General features: G+C 41.8%; 1 protein-coding gene across 1 annotated transcript; it reads right to left on the bottom strand.

The window, feature by feature from the left end:
- Positions 1 to 510: 510 nt before the first annotated feature.
- On the bottom strand, positions 511 to 20,582 carry LOC120748602 (DNA dC->dU-editing enzyme APOBEC-3F-like). The gene is made up of 7 exons (XM_058419189.1): positions 20,391 to 20,582; positions 16,412 to 16,806; positions 15,748 to 15,863; positions 5,051 to 5,103; positions 4,282 to 4,670; positions 3,003 to 3,121; positions 511 to 619 (listed from the first exon to the last, which is right to left on the bottom strand). Exons 1-7 carry the CDS (start codon positions 20,573 to 20,575, stop codon positions 593 to 595), a joined length of 1,284 nt encoding a protein of 427 aa, XP_058275172.1. The 5' UTR covers positions 20,576 to 20,582; the 3' UTR covers positions 511 to 592.
- Positions 20,583 to 20,907: the final 325 nt, after the last annotated feature.

Genomic DNA, 20,907 nt, shown 5'->3' with positions numbered 1-20,907 from the left:
AAGTTTCCACAGTATTGACATCTTCCCTTTTATTACACTGCTTTTACAGTCATAAATAAAGATTACACTCATAAATAAAATCTTAAAATGAAGGTTTATTACAGTATTGTATAAATAGCATGATACATCTTCTGAAACAAACACACATAGCCATAAAAGTGATCAGCATAAGAAATTCTGAAAGCAAGAATGCATGGCTGATTACTTATTTGGAACAGATCAGAGCATGAAAAATGTTACTTGCTGGCCTCCCAAGAGGGCACTTGCAGAATCTGACTGCAGAATCTGCAGACGTGGAAGGCCTGATCATGGGGCATGGTCTCCATCCCCACTGGATTCTCAGGAAATTCTGTAAAGACCAGAGTGTCATGGATGCCTGGCTGCACCATCTGAGCTTCCTGATGGCTTCTCATGTGCTCCTTCTGTTCTGTTTAATGCTTAGCCGTGCCCAGCCAGTCATAAGAGTTTTCTCTGGTGGCAGCAAGAAACGGACCGAGGCTGCAGAAGAAAAGACTGCCGGGGACTGGCTTTTCTGGTCTTGCATTGATGCACAAACTGAGCTTGAAAGCATGGCAGTGATGCTCGCTGGCATTCAGTTTGCTGGAAGTGAAGGAAGCCCCTAGGAGGTAGGAAAAAAAAAAATAAATTAAAAATTAGATACCAAATGCATGATAGAGAATTTGAAAATAAAGCATCTACTCCAGGAGATCACCCTGATCCTCCTTCAGTGTGTTAGATAATCTCCCTCGGGATACATTTCTCCAGACAGCAGGGTAGCACCTCATAATTTACTGTGCCATGTATGCCACTCCTAGAAATACACACCATTTAGAGACAGAAGCATTTAAAAGGTGGCAACTTGCATAGCTGAATGCAGGGGAAGTGGAGTTGGATCCTATGGAAAGGCAGAGTTTTGGGGGCATTAGAACGGCCCCCCTCCCCAGAGGTTTCTAGTACCACACCATGTTTGCAGCGTGGCTAACTCAAAGGCCGGATCTGGCAGCTGAGAGGAAACTTCTCAGTGTCTCCAGGGATGGAGGTGACTGCCTCTCCAGGTTCCAGTATAGCACCATCGCCAGGGGACACTTTTTCCTTCTATCCTGTTGTAATTTCCCTCATTTCAGCTTGGGTGTGTTACCTTGTTTTCTCTCTGTGCATCACTGAGGAGAGTTTGGCTGTGTCTTTATTGCCTTTATGCAGTGGAAAGCTGCAGTTAGATCCCACTTGGCCACCTTCTCTAAAGGTCTAGGAAAGCCTGCTCGCTCAGCCACTCCTCGCAGGGCAAGTGCCCCAGAGCCCTGCCCTTTGCAGTGGTACTCCACCAAATCCCCTCTGGTTCCTCGGCATCTTTCTTCTGCCAGGGAGGCCAGGGCTTGATGCAACAGCATGTACTTCTCTGGAGTACGTGCCTGGAACTCACTCACCTCGTTACACCTCTGAGTAATTAGCAAAATGGGGCAGGGCGTTCAAAAGGGCTGAGCACACGGACATTCCCATTCCTTCCATGGAGGGTTGGTAGTTAATAATTAATAGTAATTAATAGTAATTAATAGTAGTTAATAGTCAGAACTGCAGATGACGGGCCCTATTCACCTTCATTTGAGGGGTGGCTTGCGTTTAGCTGAGACAGCAGAGCAGCTGAGCAAGTGCCTGACTTCGAGCAGGATTCCTGCTTTCTGCAGGAGGACTCTGCAGAAATCATCAAGGCTGCCTGGTTGGGACAGGCAATTTGTTAGCTGGCTCTTTAAAACTGAGACCTGAAGGGCAGATTCCCCTTGTCCTGCTGCACAGGGGACCGTGCTGAGTCGGCAGCTGTTTGTCAGCACTCGGGAGCATTTAGCAGACAGCTCTGCTCAGCTCCCCGCAGGCATCGCACCATGCACTTGATCGTGCGTAAGCTGCTAAATTATTTAATCATCTCAGGCATTAGGAGACTCAGAAAGGCTGAAAGCAAAGGGGAAAATGTCTCCTAAAGCATTACATTGCATAAAGTACTTTGGTAGATCAGCTGATTGACTGGATATTGCTACTGACTGTGTATCCTGTCACCTGAATGTCTTACTCAGACAAGAAATGGAAAGGTCAGGTCTTGAGGTACTGAAAGTCTTGTGTAATGTTTGGGGTGGACGGAACTGAAATAAAATGTAATGTGTACCTTTTCTTCAGCCAGAAATAAAACAAGGCATTCATAGCATCCTACAAACAGGTTAGTTTTGTGCCTGTAAGTTCCTGCCTGTATCATTTTTTGTCTGAGACTCCAAGTTCCTGCCAGCAGTTTTGTGCATCTCTTCCTCCACCTCCTGCCATCCATTCTGTGCAGAGGGACCAGTTCAAGCAAGAACTGGCTTGCCCCACAAAGGGTGGCTGAAACCCCCAGTTATCTCCAGCCCTGGTCTTCTCTCCTGTTCAGTAGACCACTTCCTCTTTCTGAGTAGGATATCAGGCCAAACAAGTAACTTCTGCAGTTGTATGGCTCTCAAGAGAAAGCAGATCTTGGTCTGCTTTCTTATATTATCTTATACCAATACTTTTATCTGTCAACTCTGATCCTGAAGACAAATCCACCCATCCAGACTCCTGAACTTGTGCAGAACTTAATTAAAATCCATGGCCCGGTCCTGAGGGGCAAAGAGAGAATATTTGAATCATGGTTACAGAGCTGAAGGAGCTTTTGAGGTCAAATAGCTCCGGTAAACTTCAAGCTAATGGACTGGCGGTTGATTCACACAAAGGGTTGAAATAATGCACCCTTTCCTTGGTTAAAATCTGAGAGTACTTCTAAATCCCTTCTCTGCTCCTGGCCACAAAGGCACAATGTAGCAGCATAGTCCTTTGGTAACCTCCTGCCTGCTTCGCTCTCCGCTTACGCAGCATCAAGCTCTTGCTTATTTTTCCTACTATCATTTCTGCTAACACCATTGCTGGAATCATCCAAACCTCCTTTTCCTTGGAATTTTTGCATTTTTTCTCGTTCTTGGTGTTTTCTTCAGGTGTCTACTCACCAGAAAGATATGGAAGAGTTCTCTGCGATTCAGAAAGGAGTATACAGCAACGTTCTGGGGCCAGTAATAGTCTTCTCCAGGTTGGCACGCAACAAAATTTCTCCAGCAGTAACTGTAATCTAAGAAGAGAGATACCCAGTCAACCCTTGATGAAAGGATGCCCTGTTCTTTCTTCATTAACATGTCAGCGAGTCATTTGTTTCTCAGTAAGAATATAGTAAAGGACAAAGATATTCATACAAGGGGTACACAAATAACTACAAAAATAAATTAGTGGAAAGGGGAACCAAAACTCTACAGAGTAGCAGTATGTCTCAAGATGAATTGCCAGAGAGAGAAATCGATCATTGTGGTGGCTTGGGCAACCCTTCTCATAAATAGCACACTCTGGCATAAAGCCAAGAGACGAGGAATCAGCAAGCGGCAGGAGTGAAAAGGGAAGTGGGACATGCAGTCGGAGCTGGTCAGCCTCTCCTTTTGTCAGCCTTGTGCTTGAGAACACAACTTTGGTAAGACAAATTGCTTCAGTCGTGAATCTGTCCGACTTCTCCCCAATCCAGGGAAAACCTGGAGTGAACATTCTAGCATTTAGCAGTTTCACAGTGATCTTAGTGTTGATAGGGTGGCCAGAGCTTCTGTCAGTGCTCTGGTGCTATAATCCCAGAGACAGTACCCCCAGGATATGCAGTGTCCTTTAAGATTATGTTTGACCTGGTGGGTTTTGTAGCTCCACACGCTTGTGGTAAGTATCCACACAGGTGTGTGAGGTTCATCTCTTCAAATCTCACATTCCTTTTGTGAGCTGCTTGTCTGGACTGTTTTTAGAGCCAAACATCACCAGGCAAGCAAGATACACACACAAAAAGGCACACGTGCAAGACGTGTTTTCTGTGATGCATCATCTGAAAGTCTCTTTTAGGTAAGTTTCCTTCTCTTCTCCATCCACAATGGAGACAATTACTTGATGCAGCTGGCAAGTTGACCTGCATGTGTATTCTAGGAGGGACAGGTTCTGTCTTGCCCATGATTTTATACTGCATAAAAAGGAACTGTGGATAGCGAGAGAAACCTTCAACCCCCCATGTCAGATTTGGCAAGAGGAAATGACCATGTTGGTCCTGCTGCTGTACAGGATTGGGGAAGAAAGAAGGCAGAAGAGAGTGACATTTTTGTACTCACTAGTCTTCCCCAAAGCCAATCATCACTTCTGTTACAACCTAAGAGTGCACATAATCCCAGAACTTTCAATCCACACTTAGACAAAGAGAAGCTGGGTTACCTTCAAGATTCATGATATATATAGTGACTCCATTCATCATCAGGTTGCGGAGACCTTGTCGGTTGCGGATATCGTGGTGCCTGAACAGCTTGGCTGCATATATTTCCAAGGTCACATTAGGCTGTGACTTAAGGAACTCCAGAATCCTCCTGGAGCACTTTCCACAGGGACTAGTTGAAAGGAACCAGGTGATGGAGCAAGGAGTTTGTGGCCTGTGATGGAAATGATTTTCCAAGAAGTTGACTTCGGCATGCTGCTTAGGATTGTTCGAGCACCAGTTCCTCCAGATGGAACCTCTTCTCCACCTGACTTCATACAGCAGGTATACCACCCGTCCAATTTGGTTAGGAGAATAATTTCTTTGGAAGTCTTCTGGCTGTAACTTCCACCTGAAGAAGAGTACCAGCAGTACTGTGATCCCAGCACTTCAATGATGTTTGGTCCCACTGTGCACTGCCTACTCTCAATATCAGCCAGGACTCCCACTCCCAGCTTTTCCCATCAGAAATGAGCAGCTTGAAGAATGTAGCAAATTAACGATCTAAATCTGTAATTTGATAAAAACTTCAGAACACTCGCAGCACCTCCTTGAGAGCTGTTGGGTGGGTAAGGAACCCTGTCACCACTCAGATATCAGCACCTGTCAAAGCAGTAAGGCAACTGGAAAGGAAGATGGAGGAAAGGGATAGTAAGAATAAAACAAGGCACAAGGCTGTCTTTGGAAATTGCCATGTAGCTCGGACAGCAGTGACAGAGCTACGTCTCTTACCCTTGGTTGTTCTCTCTGGAGGAAGGACCTGTGTAGAAAACATTTGTGAGACACTGAAGCCAGCAGGTCAGAAGAGAAAATTTTCTCTACACTTTCTGTCTAGACCCCTTTCAGTCTATACACTCCCTGCCAAATCTCTTTTCTCTAAAAGGGCTCAATAAGTAATCACTGCACAGCAGGACAGGCATTCTGGGATGCAGGAGGTGTGGACTCCTAGGTGGAACTTGAACTTGATGGTTGTTTAAACTATGCTGTACATGAACCCTTGCTCGGTTTAGCACATTACGGTTGATTGTGTAAACACTCAAGTTTAAATTTCACCAACACTGCATCTTTTTTTCCCTGACTAATCAAAGAGCAGAATCAAATGTCTTATCCCTTTTGATCTTCCAAACCACTTGTACGAGACAGGCAAAGCTTGAGCCATTTTCTCATTGGTATTCATAATCTTGGCATTCTAGCTAAAAACATTTCCACAACCAACTTCCCACCTTTACTTAATCAGTAACTTTCTAAAAGTAAAATAAAATAAAATAAAATAAAATAAAATAAAATAAAATAAAATAAAATAAAATAAAATAAAATAAAATAAAATAAAATAAAGTAAAGTAAAATAAAGTAAAATAAAATAAAATTCAGTGCCAAGGAAAAAAATACTGGTAGAGAAAGGAGGGTAAAAAACACATATAGGGCAGGAACACAGACCTGCCTGATTATACACATTTCATCTTCCAGGGTGGCAAGCAACTTTGACCCCATGACTTATTCATCCCTTCTCAGCTGAGGGTCGAGAGGAAAACAGTTGCAGGTGATAAAGGCTACTTATTTATTTTGTAAAAATCCACCAATAGAAAACTTAAGGATCTAGGAACCATCACTTTATTTGATAAAATAATTTGTGAAATTTTTTAATTTTTAAGCGCTTATAAAATAAAAATAATTCATTTTATTTTTAGTTTTTATGTCTTATACATAATATAATAAAGATTTATTTTTAAATTTACTTAGAATTAAGATTCTAAAGGCATTTTTCTGCAGCTTAGCTCTTGAAGATGAAACATTATCAATTATACAAAGTAAAATTACATTTTAACAGGAAGAAAGTAGTTTTCCACATCAACAGAGACATGATCAACTCCTTGCACAGCCTTATTGCCTTGATTATTCAAGAAGAATATTCTAGCTATTTATCACAATAAAAATAGAATAGATGAATACATAAGCTAACTAAATTGTTCCATTCTTAAATGACTTCGAGATCTCTTTTCACAGAAAAAGTTTTTTTGGATTTTTAATTCTTCCTTCCGTACCAAGGTTAACAAAACCATATTACTATTTTGAAGCTGGACCCAAGACTCGAGATACGGTAATGTATTCAAAGACATGAAACACCAAGCCACACCTGTCTCCTGTGTAGCCTCATGCTAACAAGACGTTTGCTTCTACACTCCAGTCCTTTGGATACAACCACAGTAAATACATACACTTGCATGGAGAAATAAGCCTGCCTTTCACATTGATGTACTTACCTCTGGCACTGGCAGCAGCCATGGGTATTTCTGGATTTGTGTGTCGCTTCTTGGGAGACTGGTGTGCCTTTAATAGTCCTCCATTAGTTTCAGTTTCTATTCCTGAACCAGAATACTCATGTTAGTTTCTAGTGAGAAGCTTTCCTGTGACTGATACACCCCAAACCGGCTTGCAGAGTGTGAAAAACGCCGATCACTTGTTTTAAAATTTTGAAAGTTTAATAGTAAATAAGATGGTTATAAAAATAGAATTAGAGGAAAAAAATTGAACAATTAAGGTTAGGACAATACGAGACAATAAAAACAAAGCTACAGATGTCTGGGTGTCTCCCTGAGCAAAAAAGCTCCGGAGAAGGACCCCTGTTAACAAAGGATTATCTCTTAAAAGCAATAGCCTGTTGAATATTTATACATTTCATACATGATACATAAACTCCATTCAAACAAAGAATTGTCTCTGGTTAGTATCACTTTTTTCCTTTAGTCTCTATGGCATCCACAAGGCTGAGTGAGGCAGGAGAAGTTGGTCTCTTCTGATAACGAAGTAGTAAATTCTTTTTTCTCTGAAAGATTTATGTTTTTGTGTGGTTGGTACATAAAAACTACATTTTAACTACAAAACTACATTTACCATACTATCAAAATATTAATACAACATTAACAATCAATACAACATAATACATATAGTAAATATCTTGTGTAGAGCCATATAATATGCACTTTTCACACAGAGGAAAGGAATTATGAAAGAATTCTTCACACATCTTAGGCAGAATCAGACTCTGCCCCTTTCATTTTTTTTCTGGTTTTGCGACACAATTATTTTAGGACTGATGCACAATGCAGAGATTGCCTTCCTTCGTGCCAAGCCAGATCTGGAATTTTAAAGCTAAGAGATTGATTTATTTGTATTCTCTGCAGCAACATCTCAGTATTCTATTGTCAAATATATTCAGTTTCCTGCCAGGGCAGAAAAAAACCCAGAGGTGTACTTGAATGGTGGAGTTCAGAGGGAGTAGGAATTCAGGCACTGGCACGACTCTGTCAAGGAGGAGACTGGTTGTGGCAGGTCACCAGCCAGTGCCAACGCAGAGTCTGCCCTCGGGGCCTCTTCTGCTGCAAAGTCACTCCTCACTTCTCAGCAAAGAATTGTTTCCCTGTGGTTGCATTATTTCCTGCCATAGAAGAATGAAGGAGAGCAACTCAAACACTCAGAGATTGTTGAAAAAAAAAAACCTGTTTGACTAATGTGGTTTTGAGTTCATGGGCATGAGTCTCAGTGAGACCAGGAATGCTTTGGTGCTGTAGTACTCCCTTCACTGCCCTGTCCTTACAATACATATTTACAAATAAGCAGGTGTGAATTAGGCTTAGAGTTGATTAGTCTGATCTGCAAGGAATGGCTAGATTAGCAGCATGTAGTTCCTGACAGAAATCCAGGAGAAAAAAAAATGTCCAAGCTAGGAATCAGCAAGGCAATGTTTTCAGGTGTGTCCAGGAAGCTGAATGTGCTGTATGAGATGGTGGAATGCCAAAAGGAAAAAAAAAAAAAAAATTAGAAATACTGCTCTGTTAGCCTAATGTGAGAAGACTAGTCCCTTCCAAATTCAGGAGTTTCTTTAACCCTAATAAAATCAGGAAGACAAGGTTACCACACAAGTGAAATTTCATACTTCTGGAAGAACTTGCACATTCTGTTTATGGGGACCACACTTCAGTGAGTCAAGAGTGAGATTATGACCTCCAGAAGGATCATATAACGAGGTGGGAAACATGCTCTTGGTTTTTATGAGCAACCAGCAGTAATCCAGTATCCCTTTAAATTGATAAATACCTGTAGCAAGGGTTATCTGTATAGGTGGAGTCTTGTATTACTCAAACAGCTGTGGCAAAAATTTTTATTCTACTTCTCATGCAGTCAATTATGTCCCCTTACAGAAGCTGCTTTAAGGTAATGTGAGAGATAAATGTGGAGGTGGTTCATGATGCTGAGCTATTGGTAACATCTGAATATATCTCAACCACTCCAGCAAAAAGATTTTTTTTTTTTTTTTTTTTAATAACCACCACCCTCATATGCATGCCTCATGAACCTGGATGTGTTTTGGAGGAGCATACACAGCAAAGGGTACACAGAATGCTGGACAGACACTTACTCATGCCTCTCAAACACCAGGTTCCTTAGACCTTCATGAGAATATTCCCTTTGGTGGTAGTAGAGCCATATATATGTGACCAGATTCACCAGGGAAAATAATGTAGAAGCTTCACAGTTTCTTCAGAACGTTTTACAAAAGTCCTCCAGGATGCACACTAAGTGACAGAGAAGAGGGCAAGAGCGTCTGGGAGCCAGGTCCCTTCAGATGTCTCCCAGGAAAGACATTGCAGCAAAACAGGTCTGCAGCGTGACTATTACAGAGGTGCTGTCTGCTGATGTATCATTCCCTTTTCTCAAACATCTTTTACCTTATGTGACACTGGAAACCCAAGATGCGCATCTGGTAACAAATTTGGATTGAGACAGAGTCCTAGAAATGGAAATATATGGAAGCAGGTTAGAGAAGAAAGAGGAGCACAGGAGGAAAGTTAAATCAGCTATCAAAGAAGACAAAAAGGGGCAAGGTTTGAATCAGCTAAGATCCCAATTTGCAAATCTCTGAGTATTTTACAGGTACTGAGCTTTTTATTCTCTGGCTGAATGATCTGTTGGAAAGAGGTGAGAATCACCACGTGGAAGTCTGATAGCAAAGAGAAAGGTTAAATTTAAATGTGACAAAAGCCTGGGGCTTATGCCAGAGAGGCTTAAATCTCAACCTCCACTTACAGGCTGCCTGCTGGTCTTAATTTGGAATGGTAAATCCTGCGTTAGTTTAAGTGTTCTGCTGCTGACACATTTGACAGTAAATGGAAAATCCACTGTAGGTTTACTTAGATTTAATGGAGTTTTCAGTAGGTATCTGTATTTTTCATGGAAAGAAAAACCTCGCAGAGCCTTTTGAGACTTATTCTGTGACCTCCACATTTTAAAAAGGCTAAAATGTGCTTATGTATGAGCCTGTAGGTATGAATTCACACTCATTAAGATATTTACGGATATTTACGTATACGTGTATGCACAATAATGCAATAATGCATACAAAAACAAGCTTGTTGATACACAAATACATTTCCTTGGCAGCGTATTACTTTGCAACTCTGATAAACACAGCCACCCATGGCTCTTTTATCTCTCCCAGCACTTTTGCTTTCATTTCCTCTGCAGGCTGTACAGCGTCACCATACTTTACTGAGACTCTTGTTCAGCCTCCGTGTGTCGAAACCGATACGTAAGAAATAAAGATAACTGGTGGCACCCTGCCACTGCTGGGTGAACTTTATGAGGCTGACTCTGAACAGTAAAGTGGAATGGCAACCAGCCACAAGGATGTGCAGGAAGAGTTCTGACCAATCCGACCAACTGAAAAATCATTGGCTAGTGGGAAGGACTTACCTCCGTGCTTTGGTAACAAAACCTCCTGATATCCTTGTAATATAACTCTTTCACATTAACTGGTGAGGTTGTAGAAATCAAAGAATTTCCCAGCTCATTAAAGATATTTCATGAGGAGTCGGTGTGAAAAGAAAAATCTGCAAGTGAACATATCTTTATTTTGGAATGTTTTGCTACTCTAAGCAGACCTTGTACAGTCTTCTTACATAACTCGAGTCACAGAAGTCCTGTATATTTATCTTTCTCCTTTTGCTTCATTTCTACATCTTCGTTTCAATGCACACGCTTTGTCAAAGCACTAAGCAGAACAGTAAGTACCTCAAACCCTGTGGGGATTAATGTCTATGCTCTGCTTGAAAGCCTGAGTCAGTCATCACACAGCAGCAGTTTTAAATATGAGGGGGACCACAAAACCAGGTGACTTCACTTGAGAGAAAGGATACCAAGGAGAGTGTTCAGAGCAGCTCTAGGAACTCTCAGCTCTGAGATTTTCTTTTCCAAGCACTCAGAGATTGCTCAATGACAAAAATATATGGTTAAACTCTCCCCAAAATTCACCTTGAAGATGTAGCTGTCATGGGAAGCAAAACCTCCCTCAAAAGCAGAAAACATCTACCAGGACCAGGCATTACAACCATTGGGCACCATCAAGGATGGAGTTCATTTTCTTCATTGCAATCCATACTAAACATATTAGCTCCTGGGCCATCTGTGGGCAGTGTGTCAGTAAAAGCCAAAAGTGAGAGCTGTCAAGATGACCAGTATTTTGGGAGGGGGTGGGGGGGGTGGGGGGGGGTGTTTGTTTGTTTGTTTGTTTTGTTTTGTTTTGTTTTGTTTTTTAAGTCCTCAGGGCCTCAAGAGGTACAGACGATAATAATTGTCTTTATTTTTTATTGTGAAAACAATTTGGATCTCTTCCCTGCTCATGACCTTGGAATGTCACAAGCTTGCTTTGGCCAAAAGCTGGTTACGATGCGAATGGGCAGAGTGTGGCAAGACAAGGCCGACAGGACAGTGTAAACAAGAACTAAGGAAAATCAGCCTTGGCACAGACAGGGCATCAACAACCACCCCCAAAGATGCTGGAAGGTTTTTACTGTGATAGCCTTTGTTTGGAAGCCTGTGGCAACAACTAGTTACATTGGAGACTGAAGAGGAAACACTTGGTCCACTTTATAAATTTCATTCAGTAGTTTCACATTGTCTGTGTTTCTCTTTCCCACCCTCCCATAACAACTTGTGTGATCAGTTTGCCTCTTTAAAAACACCTTAAAAGCACAAGGGGTTTCCATCTAGTGGCCCAGCTCCAGGATGGACTTGCAAATAAAAATACTTACTTCTTTTAGCTATCTGAGTGGAGATGCTGAAATGCAATGACCGTGGGTGCTGTAATTATCATTCCATAGTCACACCTCTTGGTGGATGGAGGATTTCCTTTTGTTGAATGGATCATCTGTGGATTTTTGAAGCTGCATTTTAAAATCAAGTGCTGCTGTCAGTTACGTGTTAGAGCTCCCACTGAAAGGGTGGAAAATCCTCTAGGTTAGGACTGTTTTTTTAATGCAGACTAGTGTTTCAGTGATTAATGATGAGACATCATTACAGCAAGAATCGACACTTACTGTGATTAGTTGATCAGTTTAAAACAGAGACAAGTGCTTATTTGATGCCTAACTATAAGCTTCTGGAATTTTCTGGTCCAGTAAGCTGCAGACACAGATGGCAGGACAGGGTGAAACAAGGTCCATATATGGACTCTAAAGCTGAGATGCAGGGTTCCCAAGTGCAGCCGTTGTGGGTATTGAGGTAATGGGACAGGATCATGACAAACCACAGCTGGCGGCCAGGATTGTCTGCTCTCTCTAAAAAGCAACCCCTGTCACTGCTAAATACAGTGTCTGGACTGTGCTTTCCGCCCTGATGGGGTATTTTCTGTGGGTTTAAGTCCACCTCTGTTCCTCTTATATCATGAGGTAGGAAACAAGGCTATCTGAGAGGACAGCAAGTCTCCAGAGATGTTCCTTTTGGCATTCTGACCTTCTCCTGCCAGATGATGGGCCCTAGGACCCCAGGAGCCCTGTGCTGGAAGACCAGGACTGAGGGGATGACAAACCCAGAGACAACCTCGAACTGGTTCAAGAGCGGCTGCTCCAGACGGATGAGCATAAATCTATGGGGGGCCTGACGGGATTTGTCCCAAGGTACTGGAGGAGCTGACCAGTATCATCTCAGGACCTTGCATTATTTTTCAATGGTCTTAGGAGTCTGGAAAGGTTCTAGGTCAAGTGGAAGATGACAGTGTTTTTCCAGTGTTTCAAGAATGGTAAGAAGGAAGACGCTGGTAATTACGGGCCTGCCGATCTCACTTCAGCGCCTGGTAAAGTTATGGAGAAGGTTTTTCTGAGAGACAGTTATCAGGTCCTGAGGGGGACGTCCTGGACCACCTACTCTGAGGCAGCCAACATTTGGGATAGCCTTGGGCTAAATTAAGGCACAAAACCACCAAGCAATCAATTCGGAAGTTTTATTTATATAGGCTCCAGCAATTAAAACCATATGATAGGTTCAACAGCCTGTAGCAGCAACAATTTAAACTTTTCTGAACAACGTGTGGTAACAACGATCTTTGAGCAGCCTATGGCAGCAATGACCTAAACTTTAAAGCAGAGGAAGAAAGGAAGAAGGAAAGACAGAAAAACAGAGGTAGAGCAAAGAAGACTTGGCCTTGTCCAGTTTGTAATACAGAAACAGAAACAGTCTTCTATTACAGAAAGGTAAATACATCTTTCACCAAAGAAAGGAGACATGTATCATATTGCTAATAGGGCTTCACTAGAGAACAGATACAAATATAACCTTTGGTTGGAAACTTCATCTAGAGGTCAACTTTGGCTCAAGGCCTGTTTTTCAGGCCTCAGTCAGGGCCTGCTGTTCAGGCCTCAGTACCTCACCCCCAGGATAAAACGTGCAGCACACGGCTAGGTAAGTCCATAGGGCCCTGGGTGAGCAGTAGGGTGATGGCTCAAAAAGTCACAGTCAATGGGTTTACATCAGGCTGGTGACCGGTCACCACTGGGGCTCACTTTTACAGCCAGTGATCTTCAATGTCCTTATAAATCATCTACATGGAGGAACCAAATGTAGGAACCAAAACTAAGCAATCTTGCCAATGATCCTAAACTAGGAGGATCTGTGGATTCCTTTGAAGGTAAAGAGGCCCTGCAGAGAGATCTGGATACGGAAGAGCTGAGCAGTCACCAACTGTATGAAATATTACAAGAGCAAGTGCTGGATTCTCCACTTGGGATCGGGTAATCCTGCAATTTATCTGTTCCTGAAACCCGTGTCCAGTGATAGGACTGGTGTAAATGGAATGACGCTGCATTAGGGGATGTTCAGCGTGGACGTTAGGAACAGGTTCTTCACTGACAAGGTGGTCGGTCACAGGAACAGGCTCCCCAGGGTCACACCATCAGGCCTGTCACAGGTAAGGAGCTCACTCCTCTTAAATTTTTAAGAGTTTTAACAAATGATAATAAAGGGATAATCACTTCTTCAGTCTGCAGTCTTTTTTATCATTGCAGTTGAATTACTTACTCAAATGATTTAGCAAATTTATTTTGAGCTTGTTGACCATAATCTTGCTTTAGATTTTTGCAGTGTTTGCATAATTTAATAACCACAGACATTGGCAGTCTAGGGTGGTCTTTTGATGGTCTTCTGATGCCACTTAAAGCTTGGTGTTTTTCCTTTTATGATCTTCTGCTCTCCGCTTATGCTATCTTGGATATAAACTTTGCAATAATAATCATATCTTAAAAATACACCTTTCAGAAGCCCACTTATATCTTGTAAAAGTCTTGTTTCCCCTTTTATGTTCCCCACAAGCCATTACAAATGTTACCATACTTAAAAGCAAATTGAGACTTACACTAATAATCTAAAAACTATTACAATTTTATAATTAAAACAAATAAATTTTAGCAAAAGCCAAGTACTGCATAACCTGTTTATAACCTGGATGACGCTTTCAGTCATGTTACTTAGTTTTAGGTGGTCCTGCAAGGTGAAGAGAGTTGGACTTGATGATCCTTTTGGGTCCCTTTCAACTTGAGATATTCTGTGATTCTTTGATTCTATACATGATAATCCTGAAAATAGAAGTATGACATTTAGATCCTCCAGATGCATTTTGAACCTGCTTTGTGATTTGAAAGGGACATAGCAGAAGCAGTCTTAGTTGTAGTAGCCCAAGATGTTACTTTTCCACATATGCCATATAAAATGAATTTCCCAAATAACCAGTGACCCACATAGCCACCGATTTCTTCCAGTCTCGTCCACTAGAAATAGCATTTGTCAGAAAATTCTAACACACTGAAATCAATGCTTCTATTAGTTTTGCTAGATTTTTTTTTTTAATACAGTCCTTCCCAGCAAAGGATGTGGACCTATTCATCCAAGCAACGTCTCTTGTCTTCAAGGACACAAACTTTCAGTACTGTTGTTGAACACACTATTTTCTCTCCTGCCTATCAGGAGGTCTGGCACAAAACAAAAACAAAAGCAAAAACAAAAACAAAGGCTGAATTTTCCCAGGGTACAGACATTCTGTTTTGACCAGCTTTTCTCATCTCACAGAAACCGTACCCTTCCAACCAGTCACAGAAGTTACTGAATGGAATCTAAAAGGGACTTTAACGAAGTATGCAGGGGCTCAGTGAATGGAGGGTGTCAGACCACTGCAGACATTGAGAGCAAGGGGCTGAGCAGCACCATCTGACAAACTGAAACCCATGCTCAGATCCAGGTTAAAAAGGAATCTGGTGGAGGGTTTCTGAGATGAGACTGGAGTTCTGGGTAAAAACCAAGGAATACCCTACCCTGGAACCCAAGGGAGAAAAACTGCACTCATAGCTTTTCCTTCATAACATTGTTGCCTTTTTCAACCTAAAATTAAACCTGAGATAATCTTAGTATAGAAGATAATATAAAAGTGGATTTTTATTTGGAGACCTCCAAGGGCAGTTATGGATAATGTCCACAAAAGCCTCCCCCCCACGCAAGGTGAATATAATTTTGATTTGTTTTAGGAAGTTATCATAATTGATAAAAATCACTAATCAGGAGAACAAGTGGTGAACCAACTCCTCCCCAAGTCAAGCCTCTTCTCTGGAGCCCCCCCTTGGTACTAGCTGTATTTGTTTATAAATATGTGTCTCAAAAGACCTTGTTCTCAACCTTGGTTCCCAGGAAGAACCAAGATAGGTTAGGGGCCTTGTATTCCCTGGGGCTTGGAGCTCTGGAATTTGTTTTGTCTTCCTTCCTAGGGAAAGGGCACAGCAAAGTATTGAGAAAACAAGCTAGAATAAAATAATAGCCTACAGAGCTCCAAATATATGTGCAAAGAATACAAAAAACATATAAAAGAAAAAAAGGCAAAAACCAAGACGGCATCAATATGATGGAAAAATATCCACAGCGCTTCTTTCCCACTGGGACAGGATAGTTCCCATGATTTTAGCACATTACTTTTTTCAAAAGCTGGCTGCAGTACTCTTTAAAGTCCAGCTAGAGCTACATGTGAACAAAGGCTTCTTTCCTGCTCTTTATAACTCAGTTGCCCTAGACTGCAAATCATTTCATGTGATTCCCTCTGTCTCTCAGAGTGTACTGACCGTAAGGATATTTTTGAGTATTGAACGATATCTCCGTATCGCTGATTCAAAGTTCGTGGGGAAGAAATCATAACAGACACCTCTTTGTATAAAGGTCTCCCAACAGTAACTATAGTCTGGAGAAACAAAAGCAAGATAATTAACCTGAGTTTATTCAGATACCAGAGAAGCTCAGGGAACAAGACTTTTTAAGCTCTTCTAGTGCCCGTATCACAGAGACAGCTTGGCCATGGATAGGTCAGCTGATGGATGCTGTCCACTCCGTATTTGGAACCAATGCCATTCATGCTGGGCAATTTTTTTCCCTCCCTTAACTGCAGAGGAGTTCTTCAGCCTTACCCTGGTGACTGCATTTATTCCCTTAGGACAAGGGAGAAGGACCATATCTCCCATTCCCTCAGGAGTGCCATAAGGACGGTATCTCTAAACAAAGCAGAATTCTCATACAGATCTGGTTGCTAAGGGTCCTGCCCCTCTTCTCCTGCACTGCTTAAACATCTTTTTTTTGGATGTGACTCCCATTCACTGCACGGTGACAGCTGTGCCCCCAAAGAAGCTGAGTGGGACACAGGGCACCATAGAAGCAAGCCCGTGCCCGACTCACCCCTGCACAAAGTTCACTGGCTCACCCCTCCCCAGTCCCACAAAGCATGGGAAGCCTTACCTGCAGCTTCCATGACTTGAATGCTTACTCTCTGCAACCCGTTAAGTTCCCTCAGGCTGCTGCGGGTTTCTGCATAGTCTGGGTAGATGAGCCGCGCCACGCGTATGTCTATTTTCACATTGGGATTCCTCTTCAGGAAATCCCGTATTTTACTGCAGCATGTGCAACAGGGGCTCCAGGACAGGTACAAGGTGATGTTACAGAAACCGTAGTTTCTTGGCTCGAAGACTTCCTCCAGGAAGTACTCTTCCGCATGGTGATCGGGGACATTTCTGATCCAGTGTATCCAAACCCTTCTACTCCCCTCCCACTGCAGCTCACATAGGAGGTATGTCTCGCGCGGATATACGCGGGGATCAAAGTGTCTTCTTAACGCCTTCTTAGATATATACATGCTGAAACAGAAGAGCAACCTCAAGGAATCACTGGTACAACTTTGTTTTCAGTAGTACTCCAGTACATTAAAAAAGGGGAGGGTGGAGGAAATCAGAGGAGAACTGAGAGGGGCAAAGCAACACAAGGAAAGCAACACAAGGAAAACGGAGAGGCATGCACCAGGCAGGGTAAAGGAACTGAAGGAACCAAACCTTGAACCGCTAATCCTCCCCTCATCTACAGCTGCATGGGGAACTTTCACTGCCTCCCCCCTCCCTATGCCTGTCCTCTTCCCCATCAGTAGGAGTGTTTCTAAAAGCTCTCCATATTTTTTGCGTGTCAGACATTTTTACAACTCTCCTATGTAGCCCTTTTCAACATAGGGAGCTGTTGTGAATTTTGTAAAAACTAATACAAAAAAAAAAAAAAAAAAAAAAAAAAAAAAAAAAAAAAAGAAAGAAAGAAAATAAATGCACTGATACACGATGAGGCTGAATATTTTTTTCCTTACTGGATTCTCTTGCTGTTAGTACTTTCGTAAGGATCAGCACAGTCAGCACCATCCAACATGAGAGAAGAAGAAAGAAGTGCTCTATGCAAAAAGATGCAACTCCTAGGATGGATATTTTCTGAGTTCAGACAGGACCTCTAAATATTGTCAGTTAAGGACCTATACAAAGACTGCCAGTAGTCTTGAATTTATCTTTTATACCAAGTAATTAACCATAACACATAAATAATGAAGTCTTCAGAGGCACTTTGTGGCCTTTGTACAATTGCCTTATATAGAGATTTGTATGAGAATGCACTTCAGATATATGTTTCTCCACATTAGAATAATTCAGAGTAAACCTGAATTTAGACAACTGATCAGATTCTGAAGAGAGAAGCAATAAACCTGTAAATTCTTTTATAGATTAGTACTCATTAGTAACAAAACCCAACAAACAAAAACCCAAACAAAACCAACAAACAAAGAGCACAACGAAACACAAACAAACAAAAAAAGTCACAAACCCCCAGTCTAGGGAACTTCTTTGTGAACTAGGAACAAATGAAAATCTTGCAGAAAAAGTAACTGTCACATATTCTCTATCTGCAGGACTTATCACCTATGTAAAAAAGCATCTCATTTATCTGAGTCAGTCAAAAGGCTTTGTCTTCTTACCCTGTCTTCTTCCTAATCCCAGCCTCCTACACATTAAAATACATATGCACACAAACCAGTTTATAAACCACAGGGTGTGTCTCTCTCTATCTTCTCAATGTAAACTCTATTTATATAACCAAAGAAACCACACATGCAGATTTCTTTATCAGACTTTCTATTGAATTTATATAAATGCAATAACAAATGTAAATGTCACCAAATGCTTAATTCTGGTACAGGAATAAGTATTTTATTATATGTAATTCCTTTAATAGGTTGTTAAAAAAGAAAAAACAACAACACTAAGAGAGACAAAACTGAAGTACAGACTGAATTTTTATGCTTTCTCATTTGAGGTGTTAAAAGAGATGCACTTTTTCTATTTATATTATTTGGAAGTTAATGTCTATTACCTTAAATTTCCATGAAACTCACATTTTAGGGAATAGATATATAATAATTATATCATATGTTCACAATGAATATAGAAAATATGTGACTGGTTGAAGTTCATCAAAGAAAATTCATTAAACTCCCAGTATTTAAGCCAAGTCAGTTCATCTAATTTTTACAGAAGGTAACTTTAAGTTTTTGGAAAGCAATGTCACAACAGATAACAGAGATCTGATTCATTCAAAGGTATCTGTAGATGTTCCCATCTGATTGTAACACACAAGTTAAAACTTCCAAGTCTGACTTAAACAGGTCTTAAGCACCCTCTTGCCTATGTTTTGACCATAAAACATTGCACTTTGGACAAGCTATTGCAATGGATGTGCTGTGTATATTTTCAGAGACATAAAGCTATTTCTTTAGAACAATCTTGAAATAAACTAATCTTCAAGATATAGACTTAGAGATGTGTTAATCCAAGTGAAATTTACGGTGTAATCAACTTAATGAAATATCACCAAAGGTCTGCATTCTTATTAATATTTGCTACAGCTACAACTTGCTATTTTTAAATAGTAGATTAACGAAAATTTAAACATTACCAGAAGGACAAATGAGAAATTTTAAAAGCGTGAAAAAACATTCACACACTAGAATAAAAACAGAAAGGCAGGGCTCATTTTTCTCCCCAAGTCAGGTAAGAGAATACTTAAAGTAAATTGTGAGTTTACAGACACATTGCCTAAATCCATGCAATCATCTCAACTCTGTTTTAGAATTTTCATAGTTATCACCGACTGTCCTTCCTGCTCAGTATTGTTACAGATGGTACACGTATACACATAGAGCCTAACAACAACAAAAAAAATCACATAACAGCTATTGATACAAATATGAGACAAAAATCATGGTTAGCAAATCATTAAAGATATAAAGAAGAAAACATTATTGTTTTTCTTTCTAAATTTGGTTCATCAATCTCCTAGAGGTGAACTTGTAATCCTTTCAGAATCTGAGAGCTGCAAGAAATCCACTGTAAAGTGTGACTAATAATTTGAAAGGTGGATTGTACCCTAAAATGTTTAGAGGAATTGGGGCAGAAAATGGCAGAGTAACTGTCTCCTAGGCTTTAATTTCTTTTTTATTAATATGCAGCTGCGACGTGAATGTGCATTAAACCTTGAAGATGTATTGACCGATTACAAAGTATTTTTTAAAATGTGTTATTTATATATTTCCTATTGTACGGTCCCATCATCCGTAACTTGAACAGGAATGCAACGAGATTATTTTAAAATGTACTCATTTCACAAAAACAGCTCCTAATACGAATACCTCTCTTATTAAAACTGTGTAATAAACCGCACCATTATAGATTTTTAATAATTTTCCTTCCTTCCTCTAACACTTTTTTATTAGAAACTATTTAAAACTCTGCTCATCGCGAGATAATAACAGCAATAATGATAGCGTCTAAAAATACGTGAGCATAAATTTGTCAAAACTTCTCTAATCCGCATTTTTGCCCCTTGCTACCGCTTTGCACACCCGAGGCACTTCTTTACTAAACTTTGCGCTAAAACTTCCCCCTCCCCACTCGGCTGAACAGAAGATGGTCCGAGCCGCTTTATTTTGGGTGAAAAAAGCCGTCTCAGGACCTCGAAACTGCCGAGCGAGGAAGAAGCATTTTAGCTCCTCTCGCAGCGAGCCAGCTCCCGCCCCAGCCCTGCCCCAACACCCCCCATCTTCCCCGTGCTTCTGTCCGCGCCTGTGGCTCCCCAGGGCTCTCAGGCTCCCGGGAGAGCCGCGAAACCGGTGGGAACATCCCCGAGAGGCTCAGGCCCACTGCAGTGACACTGGGGACAAAGGTCCCGCTCGGTAGGCTGCCAGCAGTGCTGCCCCGGCCCTTCCCCGGGCAAGGCAGAGAGCCCGCACAGACAGAACGCGCTCCCCCGGGGCTGCAAAGCGAGGGGTGCCCTCGGGCTGAAGCAGCACCGACCACGCAGAGCTCAAGCAGGAGTGCTTTTTTTTCGGTCAGCTATTCCTTTTACCCTCTCAGACCTCTCCCGCGCATGGCTTCTCCTTTCCCGGTGGACTCTCCAGGTGCTGTCCTCCTCCCCGTCCCTGCGCGGGGCTCGGAACGCAAAGCGCGCCCGCAGGCTCTGTTGGGACAAGGTGATGAAAGAGGAAACGGGAACGCTTTTGCCTGACCACAAGTGGTGCCTCTTAGTGACGTGTCTGAACATGCCTGCCCCCAGCCGTGCTCCCTCCTTTCCTCACACCTTATCTGAGCTGCAGGGGGGGTCCGACACACTTTTCCAGTTAAAGAAACGAAAAAACGTAATAATTGAACCGCCTCTTTGAAGCCTCCTTCTAAGTTTCAAAGGGACGATGATGGTCCCTTGACAGAAAAACGTGATTTCTTCTTCTGTGTAGGACACTCCTTCGAGGGTCATGGCTGTTCTTTGCGGCATACAGACCTTCCCTGAAGCGCCCGAAGCTCAGCTCTGTGGAAAGCATGGTGGCGCTGCCTTGTGTATTGCCAGATCTTTCCATGCTGTCACAACTTTGTCAAAGA

This window comes from Hirundo rustica, chromosome 2, assembly GCF_015227805.2.
Source record: "Hirundo rustica isolate bHirRus1 chromosome 2, bHirRus1.pri.v3, whole genome shotgun sequence".
Taxonomy (NCBI): Eukaryota; Metazoa; Chordata; class Aves; order Passeriformes; family Hirundinidae; genus Hirundo; species Hirundo rustica.
This window is presented reverse-complemented; position numbering and strand designations above follow the sequence as displayed.